Source organism: Mus caroli, chromosome 3 (genome assembly GCF_900094665.2).
Source record: "Mus caroli chromosome 3, CAROLI_EIJ_v1.1, whole genome shotgun sequence".
Taxonomy (NCBI): Eukaryota; Metazoa; Chordata; class Mammalia; order Rodentia; family Muridae; genus Mus; species Mus caroli.
Genome location: NC_034572.1, coordinates 132,531,028 through 132,544,015, shown reverse-complemented (window position 1 = coordinate 132,544,015; position 12,988 = coordinate 132,531,028). Strand labels below are relative to the sequence as shown.

The window sequence follows — 12,988 nt, the reverse complement described above, 5'->3', positions numbered from 1 at the left end:
TCGAAAAAAAAAATTTTTTTTTAATTCTTTGATACTTAAACGTAATGTATTGTGATCAATACATTTTGAGTATTCATTCCTTATTACCCACCTCCTCCCAGAGCCACTTCACCTCTGGACTAGTTTTGTGGGGTTTTTTTGTTTGTTTGTTAGGTGAAGCTCAGTACTCTTGAGTATGGGCCTAAAGTCCGTACAACAAAGGCTGCATTGAAGAAAACGCTGCCTTTCCCAGTAGCTTTCTTGGGCCAATAGCTCCTCGGGTAGTAGTGGGGCTCCATGCCCAGGCCCCTGCCTCTGCTGGGATTTGTCTGCTTTGAGATTGTGCTCGTGGTAACAGTCACTGTGAGGTTTTGTGAGTTCAGGAAACCGTTCATTGAAGTCATTCTCCACCTCTGGCTTTTATGATCTCTCTGCCCTGTCTCCCTCCAAGGCTCTTCAGTCTTGAGGCCAGGAGTCTCACCCAGAATATTTTAAGTTTCCCAACAATCTCCCAACTTCCTGTTTGGATTTCCTTCTTAGCCATTTTCTTCTTGAAACAACTTGACTATAAATTTAACAACAATTTCAAACTTTATAACTCTCTGAGATGACAGGGATCGTAGTGCACACCTTTAATCCCAGAGCTTGGGAGGCAGAGGCAGGTGAATCTCTGTGAGTTCAAGGTCAGCCTGGTCTACAGAGTTCCTTCCTTCCAGAACAGCCTGGGCTAAAGAGGGAAACCTTGTCTTAAAAAACAAACAAACAAACGAAAAACCCAAACAAACAACAACCACAGCAAAAACCTCTCTGGGAGTGCCTCTCTGCTGCATTCAGGTTAATATCCTCTATTTAGCTACCAAGGCCCTATGAGATTGGTGAGTCCTCTTGTCTACTCTTGTCTCATGAACTCTCCTACATCTTTGCTTGCTTCACTGAAGCCACAGAAACGTCTTGCAGGTCCTTGTGTCTAGACCTGTGCACTACAGCCTTCTGCCTAGCTAAAGGTACCCCATGTAGCTTTTCCCTGGTAGAGTAAAATATTCCGTCTATTAGGAGTTCTTCCATAGTACCCTATTGTAGCGGTGCACTAATTCCTAAACAGCAACACACATTCTCAGTACAGCTTAGATGGTACTACTGGGCTTTTTCCTCACTGGTTTTAACCATATTATTGCATTCCTCTGAAACTTTCAGGGGTTCCTTATTTTCAATTTTATCAAGTTAAAACTCTTCTGTCTGGTTTTCTTCAGTCCTTCGAAATTTGTCTCTCAAACAAACTTAATTTCATTTTTGAAATCTTAGTTCTCACAAGCTACTCTTTTAATGTGATTGATGTGATATGTGTTGTGGGTCATGATGCATCCTTCTGTTGGAAGAAATTACCCTCCCCCCCACCCCGTCATTTCCCGAAGAAAAATTCTACCCTTCCTTTAAATACCTTCTTATGAAGTCATCTTTGGCTTCTTTTCTTTCTGTTTTTCATTCACCGACTTAGGAGATTTTTGAACAGGAAGAGACTTCTAAAATAGACTGGTCTTACCCTCACTTTGCATAACACGCACCTACAGTTATTTGAGTCTGATTCTTGCATTGTTATCTTGATGGGGGTTTTAGAATCACCATGGAAACAAACCTCTGGTCCTGCTAGGAGAGTTTCTAGATTAACTGAGGTGGGAAGACCCAGCCTAATTGTGAGTAGCACTATTCCATGGCCTGGGGGCCTGGACTGAAGAAAAGTCCCCCCAGTACCGGCATCTATCACTGTGCCTCCTAACTGCAGAAGCAAATCCCTAGCTGCCTCAGCGCCTGCCGACATGCCTTCAATGCTACGACAGACTGTATCTTCTTAAACTATAAGGCAAAGCAAATCCCCTATCCCCTCTAAGTTGCTGATGTCAGGTAGCTCATCACATGGATGAGAAAAGTAACAGGCACATTAACACTGAGCTCACAGAAGATGCTCACTTAGCCAGGTGAACTTCTTAAGTCTTTCTTACCTCAGGTCTCACAATGCAGGTCCATAATTTTTTTTTTTTGAAATCTATACACATTAGTTTGAGTTGACAGAATATGAAAAGGAAACTTTAGCTTCCACAGGACTTAGAAAATTGTTAATGCTCAATTAAACAGTATAGGGAACAATGAACAGGGCCTAAAATAAGGTTCAAACATTCCAGTAGTTCAATCTGGAAGAGCCTAATTTCACTAATGGGGACTTTTAAAAAGAAATGGTTTAGGTAGAACACATCCCTGTGAAATCATTCATTTTTATTGCGGTAAAGTTCAGTTGATTCCTCCAGTGAGATCCCTTCAAACAATATTCCAAGCATCTTGGGGAAGAGGCAATTGGCTCCCTATGATTGGTAGAAAGGCATCCTCTCTCTTCCCGTCTATCCTCTGTGCAGGTCCCTCCCAGTATGTCTCCTTTAAGGGATTTTAATCGCCTTCCAAAAGGCATTACTTAGTGAGGTTTTATCTTTCTCACAGATATTTTCCTCAGTGCTCTTCCTCTCAAATAAAAACCATTTCTCAAGCCATGTCAATTTCCAAAAGAACTTGTTATCCAAATGAACAGGATACAGATGGACACACTTGATGGAGGAATCTGTCAACCTCTAAGTTGTACCTTACAAACCTCCTCTGCACTTTCTAATAGGCCCACTCAAATCGTGCCACTGCCTATCTTGCAGTGGGGGGATCGAACTGACTTCTGAGAGGACCTCTTGACTTAAGAAACATCTTCCTGGTCGTTGTTTGTGTTCATGACGAGTACTGTAAGCAACTGTTCTCGTCGTTCACCTTGTTTGAAAGCAGGGACATCTAGGAACACAAAGAGAGAACACAGTCCGACACTCAAGCCAGTAGAGAAACTTCTTCTTAAAATAAAATAATATAGAATGGTTGTTATATTTAGTTATTGAATAACTGGAGAAGTTTAGGTCTGGTTTTTCCTCTCAGCCCCATGCTCCCAGAGATAAAACTCAGACTCAAAATATATTTATAAACGGATTGGCCATATAGCTAGATCATAACTTAAATTATCCCATTTATTTTATTCTACATCCTGCCAGGGGACTGTGCTCAGGTACCATGTGTCCATCTTGTCCCATCTTCCTGGGTGAATCTCCCATGCTTGGCTCTATCCCAGAATTCTTTCTTCCTCCCAGATGTCCCACCTTCTATTCTACCCTTTCCTATTGGCCTTAGGTTTTTGAATTGACAGGTGAAGCATCCATACGATACACAAGATAGTCTCTCTACAAATAACTGTTCTCACTGTGAGGTGCCAAGTTTATTTCTTTATTTTTATAATGTCTTTTATTCTTAGAAGGAAAAATCTCAACACCATTCTTCCTCTTTAACGTATATGGATGCTTTACTGCAGAGTATTTCTGTGTACCACGTGAATGCATGGTGCCCATGGAGGCCAGAAGAGGGCAGTAGATCACCCGGAACAAGAGTTACAGATGATGGTGAGCCTCCATGAGGATGTTGGGAATGGGAGCCATGTTCTCTGCAAGAGCAGCCAGTGTTCTTAACATCATCATTCTTGCTCTCTTTTAGGATAAAATCATAGAGACAACTGAAAGACTTTTAATTATGCAGTAACTTCCACTAAACATTTGCTCTGTTAGCTCTGTTCTCAGCACTGGTGATCCAACGGCCAAAAAGGAAAGGCAAAAATTACTGTCTTTCAGGATTGATGCTTAAACGTGATCGCTAAAAAGCAAAATACACGCCATTCTAGTGATAATATTGAAGAGACATAAAGTACAGAGGTGCGGATATAAAGTGGGTGTGCAGAGTCTGGATGAAATGGTATAGAAGGGCTCCTCATACAGGTAACTTTGAACTCAGAGGTTCTCAGCCTTCCTAATGCTGCCACCCATTAAAACAGTTCCTCATGTTGTATACAGGTCCTCATGGTGACCCCCTAATCATAAAATAATTTTGTTGCTACTTCATAATTTTATTAGTTACAAATCATAAATATCTGTGTTTTCTGATGGTCTTAGGTGACCCCTGTAACAGGGTCATTTGATACACCCCCCACCACCACCACCAAGGGTCATGACCCATAGGTTGAGAATAACTGTTTTAGACAAAAATATTTTAAAAATCATTATATTCCTATAAAAGGAGAAGAAAGAATTGTGTATGTTGGCACATTCCCTAATCCTATCATTGGAGAGGCCACAGGAGAACTGATACGTTTGTGAGATCACTTGGGCTACACAGTGAGTAGGCCAGCCAAGACTATATATAGCAAGACCACACTTCAAAAACAAAACAAAACAAAACAAAACAACCCAAGAGGCATTACATCATTCCTTAAATGAGCCACTTCTAGGTATAGTCCAAAAGAGTCTCACTATAGTTATGTCAACGTATTGGAGTTCAACATGATCATCATGATTGCCCTGCACTGTGCCTTTAATTGGTGAGAAAGTTGAAGGGGTGGCTTGTGGATGCAAGAGGAGCACAAATGATGCTTAGACTAATGCCAGGTGGGAGGACAAAAACCCAGCTGCCTTTCCAATTTCAATGCATACATGCAAATGAAAGCTAGGCATACCCTGAAATTATTGTGATATGTAATTAGCTAGCAAAGGAAGTAACAGGAAACTTAAAGCAACTTGAAACAGAGAATGTAGAAGACATTTGTGAAAATTAAGGAAAGAGAGAGCGATCAAACATGTGAAGCAGTAGAAAGGCCTAGCATGGTCTTTTGCAAACATTTGGGAAAAAGAAGCAGAACGAGGCACGTGCATGTCTCTAGACTTGGGGTCTTACTGACTGGACTGTGCCCAGCCATCACGCAGAAATCCCTAAGACATCGGAATGTGACCTTGTTCAGAAATCGGGTCATTGCAGACACCAGAGTCAAGATTGGGAGTGGCCTTCCCGACCTTCATGACCAGTGTCCTTATAAATAAGGGAAAACTGGACACATAAGCACGTAGGGAAAATATGTGAAAGCTAGAGTCATATTGCTACAAGGCAAAGAAATTACTGGAAGAGGTGCCCTCAGAAGATGTGTGGTCCTGCCCTGGTTTGTCTTCTGGGCCCCAGATCTTCAGTAATTTAGTTTGAACCCTGTGTGTAGAGATTATTACAACAATCCTAACAGCCTTCTGCAAGATGAATTATAGACAAACAGGAAGAGTAGTTTTCTTCCAAGAACGGGGTGTTTAACATCTGTATCAGTCTACGCTTGAGCTGTTGTAAATAGATCACACCTGTCTTTAATTATGTTGCATTTTTATTTCAGAAAAAAATCACATGAAATCCCAGTACCTAACATATCGAGATGCTCTTGTGATCTGTGCCTGTAATATTAGCGTCTGGTCTGTGAGAGTCACAGGTAAAGAAACAGCCCCTTCTGACAGCAAGAGTTGCAGTGCCTCTTCCTACAGATCGCCACGGGCCTGGAATAAAGTCCAGGCAGGCAGGGGTCTGGACACTTGCAGGTCTCCTACTGTCTCTTCTTCTTCTTCCTTCTCCTTCTATTTTTTTTTCCCTCCACAGGTAGATTTCTGAGTTCGAGGCCAGCTGGTCTACAAAGTGAGTTCCAGGACTGCCAGGGCTACACAGAGAAATCCTACTGTCTCTTCTTGGTGCAGAGCCCAATCAGGGACCCCGAGCCCCGCGAGCAGGTGGGAGCATTTCCGTCACAATCCCCGGGCGGCTCGTCCTCCACCGAGTTACCCCCACCCGTAGGTGGACTTTCAGTGTTTCTGATCTCGTCTTTCCTCCCCGGCACATTGGGAGTGAGGCGGACACAGCCAGTAGGGTCCCGCCCGACGGGTTAAAGGGCTTTAGGCACTGGCTCGCCTAGGGTGACCTTGCGACCGCTCTCCGCTGGACCGGCTTTCCCGCCAGCCCCGCAGGACAACATGATGCGCCCTGGGGACAAGCCCGCGGACATCTACGTCCTCCTGCTCCGCCGCCCCGCACGTGCTCGCCTGGGGCGTGCGCTGCCAGGCACGCTCAGGGCTGAGACTTCCTCCTGGGAGGCTCCGTCCCAGCAGCCCGGCGATCTGAGCCCTGCCTCTGCCCTTCGAGCGACAGCCACCCAGCTACACCGCTCGGGTCTGCAGATGCACGGCCCCCAGCGGGCTTAGCCTCGCCGGCCGTGGGCAGGAGGCAGCACTGGCCGCACTGAGCATGCTCGGCGGGGAGGGCGGGGCGCTCGGCCGCGCGTCGGGAGGGCGCTCCTCAGGACAGCTCGGCGCCTCCGCGCCAGCCCGCCCGCCCGCACGTTCGCTCGCTCGCTCGCTCGCTCGCAGCCGCGCCTGCCGCAGGCTGCGCCCGGCCGCCCCGCCCCGCCCCGCCCCGCCCCGCCCCCCGCCGCTCGTCCCCGTCGCGGCCGCGCCGCCCGCAGCCGCAGCCGCTGCTCCTCCCCGGCGGCCGCCCCCCGCGGGTCCCTCCCTGGCTGCGGGAGACGCGGAGGTAGAGGGAGGACGCCGCCGCCGCCGAGCCGCGCCGCCCGCACCCGAACCCTTCGCCTCGCCCTGCCGGTCCTCACCCTGTGGGAGGAACATGGGTGAGTCCTGCCGGCCGTCATCGCCTGACATTTTCTTTTCTCGCCCTCGGCGTGCTGCAGGGTGGCAGTGCATCTCTCCTGCAAAGTTGCCGGGGTCCCCGGGTCCGCGAGGTGCGGGGCGGCGGCCCTCCCCGGGGGAAGGCGGGCGCACGCGGGCGGCCGGGCCGGCGGGGTCGCGCACGGGGTGGGGTCGGCGGCGGGCTCCGCGCTCGCCTCCCCTCCTCCACGCTTCCTGCCGGCGCCCGGCCGCGCGGGGCGTCCCCGGGGCTGGGAGGCCGCGGTGCTGCAGGCTCGGTCCCAGGGCGAGCCCGACCACTTGGCGGAACTTCCTTCCCGTGGGCGCGATCGCTCCCTCCCCAGCCTGCCGACGGCCGGCGCCGGTGCGGGGAGAGCCGGCAAGTAGTTTGGGAGGGCGATGGCCAGCCGAGTGCCGGAGCGGATAGTGTCCAAGGTGGAGGTGGCGACTCGCTCGCCGCCGCCGTGGGCAGCGCGAGGCTGGCGGGAGCCGCTAGCTGTTGAATTAGTGGTGGGAGACTACGGAGTGCACAGTTCCGGTCCTCAAGCGGTTTTCTGGATTTCTCCGGTTGCTGGAAACTGTGCCCTGGAACACATTGTTAAGGAATTTACATGCTGCCTGTTCTGCCCCAGCTGCCCCTGCCTAAATCTGTATAATCTGATTCTAGTTCCATTGTATTTATAGTTAATCCTAAAAGAATGGATACTTCAATGCAAATGTTTTATAAAACTGTTTATGTTTGAACGTGAGATTCTCCCCAGATATTGCCTACCTGTGCATAATTACAAGAGCACCGGATACCATCTCTTCTGTAATTAAGGGCGAAAAGTTTCCTTTGATAGTAACAACTTAGATCATCTGCCCAGTACACGTTCCCCAGTTTGCTTCTATTTCATAATTTGCGTCTATCGTAATTTCCCCTTTTAAAAACTGGCTTCTTCGGCATCCCTCCACACGGACTTTGCCCACTCCTTCTGGGCAAGTTATTTATGAATGTGGTCCTTTCATCTGTCAACACAGTGCTCAGTGCTTCTTAGAGTTAGATCATGGCAATACAGAACCCTCAAGGAAGTATCTGAATCCTAGAAATGATGTGGTAGCCTTTCCCGGAAGACCAAATACTCTTAGCTTTGAGTCAGATCTTTGTCATTTAGTAGGAAGAGGACCGTTGGGGGAGAAAGAGGTGGTTTTAATGAAACAAAACAGAACAAAACACCCATGCCCCTGAATTTTATTTTCACTTGTTTGTCTTCCAAGTGAGTATCACTGACAGTCGGAACATTTCTATTAAAAAAAAAATCAGTGTCCCATTTGTTCGTCCCTTTCTCTAGGAATAGAATTTTTAACGAATACTAATCCAGATTACAGATTAAAATCTGCGTGTTGGAAGATTTTTAATTATACTTACGGTTTTGGTATAGAAACAAGTCTCAGTTTTTTAAAGGTGAGATTTAGTTAAAGCTCATTTTAACTAAAGGTTCAAAATGTTGAATCGGTATTTTTTTTTCCAGTGGGGGTACATATCCAAGGTCTGTTGTTGCAAATTAGGGAATAAAAATACCTAAAACAGATTAAATTACTTAATAATCTTGCAAACCTTGAATGCTGATGGGTGATTTAAAAAGAGGGGGGAAAAGTCAAATACAAACCCATTTTATTTTGAAGCTTCTCAGAAACTCTTGTTTATGGTCCCTCCTGTTAGCACTTGGGGTACCTTGTTAGAAGTTTTGTTGTTTTGTTTTAAATAGCACTCACATAATGTCTAATGGAGTTATTTGCATATTTAGTTGTTTTGAGCGTTTAACTTTATGTATAAGAAGATGACATTTTATGTCTTAAGTTTTGTGTCTTTTGTGAGAGTTTTCACATAGTAGGTGTTCAATAAAATTTGGCCAAATTATTCTTTACACTGGCGTGTACTTCCCGCTCTTGAACTTGAAACGTAGGCCCTAAACGTAGGCATGGATTGGTAGACATGGAAGTATAGAAAATGTCTTGCTGTAAGGCCTTTCGTTAAAAACTGGTTACATTATTGCAGGGTATGGGTTTTGAAGGCAACCTTAGGTATATAGTTTCCTTCTATAATGCTATTTGCAGTGATTAAGATGTCGTTGTAAGATCGGGAGGTATATACAATAATAAAACATTAAAACCTTGGAAGATAATTTTATATCTGAGCCACAGAAGTTATGACAACTCTTAAGATATACAAATTAATGGTGGAGGGAGGGATTATTTTTTAACTGTCTTTTAAAGAAATCAATAAGGTGCATTTTATTTATTTTAGGTAGTCTGTTTTGTTTTTGTTGTCTTGGGTAGCAAACCCCAGAGCCTTGTGCATATTTGAGTCCCAGCTGGAACCCTTAAAGGGTATTTTTATGGCAATAGCTTTTCTCCATAAGAAAATGGCAAGTATTTTCTATATAACCTCACAGATCCCAGCTGTAACTTTAATTACTATAAGTGTATATGTTATTGCAACCCAATATTGATCAAAACTCCATCCTATGGAGTGTACGGTGGGGAGGCAAGAATGAGTGATACAAACACACTTACGGTTTCCTATACTCTCCAGAACCATATGAGCCACAAATAACTATACTAAAAATAAGTGTGTGAGTCGCAGGCGTAAAGGCACACACCTGTATTCTCAACACAATGGAGGAAAGGCTGAGGCAGGAGGATCAAGAGGACTGATGGGTTTGAAGCCATCCTGGGCTGCCTGGCTGGATTAAAAAGAAAAGTTATCCTGTCTCAAACAGCAACAGAAAGTCTTTATTCAACATGAGAAAATCTGCAAATGATACAAAGTATCTTTGCATACATTGGGAAGATGCTGGGGATGGATGCAGAGGTTCTAGAGAAACGGTATGTGAACCGAAGGTGAGTTAGGCTTCAAAACGGAAGAAATGAGACTGCTGGAAATAGGGGTGTGGGGTAAGATGAAAATAGATAGGGAAGGTTAGAGATGTTTGTAGGAAAGTTTATAAAAGGCCTTGTTTAGCTAGAAAAAAATACAGAAACATTGGGAAACAGAAGTGAAAACCAGTCACCAAATAGTGGTAGGTCTGAAATGCTGGGCTGAAGTCTGCACTTGTTGAGGGAGTCAACCATTAAATGTATTCATGGGGCAGAAGGTTGCTGTTCTATTACCTGACCATAGTGGTAATTTCACAGTAGTCCCTCACACTTCTTCGACATTCCCTTCTCTTATGTCTATGTCGTAGCATAGTATATAGTTTGTTTGGTTTTAAACCCCTGTGGTATCTTCTGTTGGAGATTCTGGTTTAACATTAGTTTTAGAGAGAGCAAAATCATCTAAACCAAAGTCTGTTTTGATTATAAATTTTACGATATTTGAAATTCAGGTTTGAAATATGCCCAGTATCTCAGATGGCTTATATTCATTCTGTCTCTGCATGGTGTTTTTCTTTAGTTTTCAAATGGCAGTTTCTTCTTAACAAAGCAGCTCAAGTGTTTGGGTCAGTTTGCTAGGGCTAAGATAGGGACTGTATTCAGACTGCAGAGGAATGGAATTTGCTTGGTGCATTTATTTATACAGGATTGTTACTTAAAGAATTCCTGGAATTAAGCCAGGGATGAGGCTAGTGATAAAGGGGATGGCTATAAAGTGGGCTACAAGCTATGACCAGCTGTGTTTGTGAAGTTCACAGTCCCTCTGGTGGTTTTTTAACCCCTCTTTTCTTTCCAGAATGACTTTAGATACTAGATACCTGTTGTATAGACAGACAGATGGACAGACAGACAGACACACGCACCAAAAACAAACAAACAAACAAACAAAAAACTTGCTACAACTTTGTATCTACCAGATTATTAGACAACACTATAAAAAATTGTTTGAAACTCATTTTAGTTCAAAGTTAAACTGAATATATAATTAATTGAGATTTAACTTTAGTGATTATCAGTTTGCTAATGTGATTATATTGTGTGCTCACCTTATGGAAATAATAATTTCATGGACACAATAATAAACTATGGTGAAAAATGTGCTTTGCTTAATATAAATACCCGTTTTAATGTGTCTTATCTAACTGCCTATCATTTAATTTTTAATAATGGTTTTAATAACTCTCTCAGATTTTCTAAGAATGAATGAACACGTCTCCTGGGCCAGTAGTCTTCAGGCCACAGTGAAGCAGTAGTTACCCCCTGTGGATGCCAGTTATCATGTTGCACTTTATAGAACTTAAAATTTAATCTTCTTAACAGTTAATAGGGTGACACACTCCCTATTATACTGATTCAAAGAAATAGTTCCTCCAAGAGGATAAAACATTCTAAAAATCTTAATTTTTAAAGAAGTCATTTTCAAATTTTAGCTTGCTTGCCTAAGAATCATCTGGAGAGCTTGTTTAAAAAATAATGACTGGGGCAGCTCCCATTTCTGATTGAGTTGGTTTGCATTGTTGAGACAGTCTCAGGTGAGAGCGGGTATTGGGAATAACACCTCCACGCAGCAGACGTTGGCAAGCTTTTTCTGTAAAGGACCAGATGGTAAATATTTTAGACTTTCAGGCCAGGAGGCAAAGTCAAGACTGTTGAACAGAAAAAAAAAAAAAAAGAAATATATGACGAACGAAAACAAACAACTGCAATCTTTTGGTTGAATTCAAAACACGGTAATATTGATTGGACAGTTTGTGTGGTACAGATTGTTTCAAAAGGTCACATGACACTTAATTATGGTTCCAACTCACCAAATTATCAGCATTGATTATAGATACTCATTGGTTAGTGCAGCGCTCTAATGAAGTTTTTCCACATAGGTAGTGCCAGGTGCATATAATTCTTCTTGTTTTGGATATGCTGAGTGTTAAGCCCAGGGTTCTGTGCGCCTCTGTTCCTAATGAGCCTAGCTCTCGTATAGGAGGCATTTAAAGACTTCTTGTGTTCTTGACAGTTCCCAGCTGGCATTCAGATGAGCTACCTCCAACTGATAACTCAGTCAGCTCTTAGTGAGCTTGTGAGAGAGAGGCTGCAACTGTAGTTTTGGCTTGAAAAGTCTGTGTTGTAGTAAATACTATTTGGGGGTTTCTGCTCTACCTTAGATCATTTAGTTCCCAAATAAAAGACATAAAACCTTTATATGTATCATAGGCCTTAAAAGCACTAGAGCTGGGCAGGTATCAGCCCTCTGTGCTGCCTTGTCCACTTCCCTGTCAGTAACCCTGATATATATATGACTTCCATCTGGGCTGCTCCTGCTCCAGCTGGCTGTCCTCATTGCCCTGTTCTCATGATCTGTCTACCTCATCTCACCTTCTCTCTGCTCTCTTCATGGTCTATGCCTCTGACCCCAAGTCGCTGGAGCTGAAGCCTTGCCTACCTCTCTTCTGCCCAGCTACAGTCTGTGGTTAGTTTTATTGACCAATCAGGGATCACTTGGGAGGCAAGGTTACATAGCATCACTTGGTGTGCATCCCTGGGGACAACCAGACCTTGGGGGCCAGTATTTAGCCTTACAATACATAGCAACGGATGAAACCTCAACAGGTATACCTACGCTTTCTGTGTTCATGGAGATCTTGTTTAATAGATGACGACACAGCAATTGCCCAAGGTAGATCAGTTCTTACTTCTGATTGGTCCAGATGACATTATTTTACTATGTATTTCTTCTGTGAGTTTTACATTGACTTTGAGATGAGATGCATTAGGAACGTCAAATATGTAGGGAAGTCTAGTTTTCAAAGACATGAGCTTGGGGCTCAGTTGTTTTCTTTCTTCCTTTGCTATTTGTAGTATTTTTTTTTTTTAAAGGTCAGAACCTCTCCTGTGTCCTGAATTTTTTTTTTTTTTTTTTTTTTTTTTTACTCCTTTTAAATCAACTATAACCTTACAGATGCTAACCCACTGGGCTCCCATGTAGTAAGACAAGTTGCAAGTTTTTAATTTCTACTCTGATAGGGATAGACAGTGCCAACCGTGGGTTGGTTCAATCGCTGAGTACAAATCCCGGTCTCTCCTGGTGGCAGTCAAAGGATACCCATAAGGATTGACTGCTTTTCTCAGAAAAACCTGCTCCTGAAGAACAGTAGGCCTCAAACACTGTGTGTTTGGAGAACAGAGTTTCTAAGCTGGTTAAATCAGCCTCTGTGCTGCTCAGAGAGGTTTGATGCCACTTCAGGTTATACAAGATGATACTTTCTTCGGAAATTCTCTTTCTAATCACTGTTCTATGTAAAAGCAGCTTTACAGAACTAAATTCTTAAGCGGTTTGGAATTGACTTCTTGAAGACAGAACAAGCAAACAAACAAAAACCAACAAGTGAAAACAGGTGACTTATGAGCCAGGGGAAAAATGAAGCTATTATTTTTCTTTTTTCTTTTTTTTTATTATATATATATTTTTTAATTAGGTAATTTCCTCAATTACATTTCCAGTGCTATCCAAAAAGTCCCCAATACACTCCCCCCCC

The 12,988-nt window shown here is 43.8% G+C and overlaps 1 protein-coding gene across 4 annotated transcripts in view; it reads left to right on the top strand.

The window, feature by feature from the left end:
- Positions 1-6,353: 6,353 nt before the first annotated feature.
- The window catches only part of Rap1gds1 (Rap1 GTPase-GDP dissociation stimulator 1), a 151,656-nt gene continuing 145,021 nt past the window's right edge, over positions 6,354-12,988 (top strand). For 2 of the 4 annotated variants that reach the window (XM_021157709.2, XM_021157708.2), the window contains exon 1: positions 6,354-6,526. In XM_021157709.2, the coding sequence (XP_021013368.1) occupies positions 6,523-6,526 (4 nt within the window). In that variant the 5' untranslated portion in view covers positions 6,354-6,522. The remainder of the gene's footprint in view (positions 6,527-12,988) is intronic. The other 2 variants (XM_029474994.1, XM_021157710.2) reach the window with 1 other exon arrangement.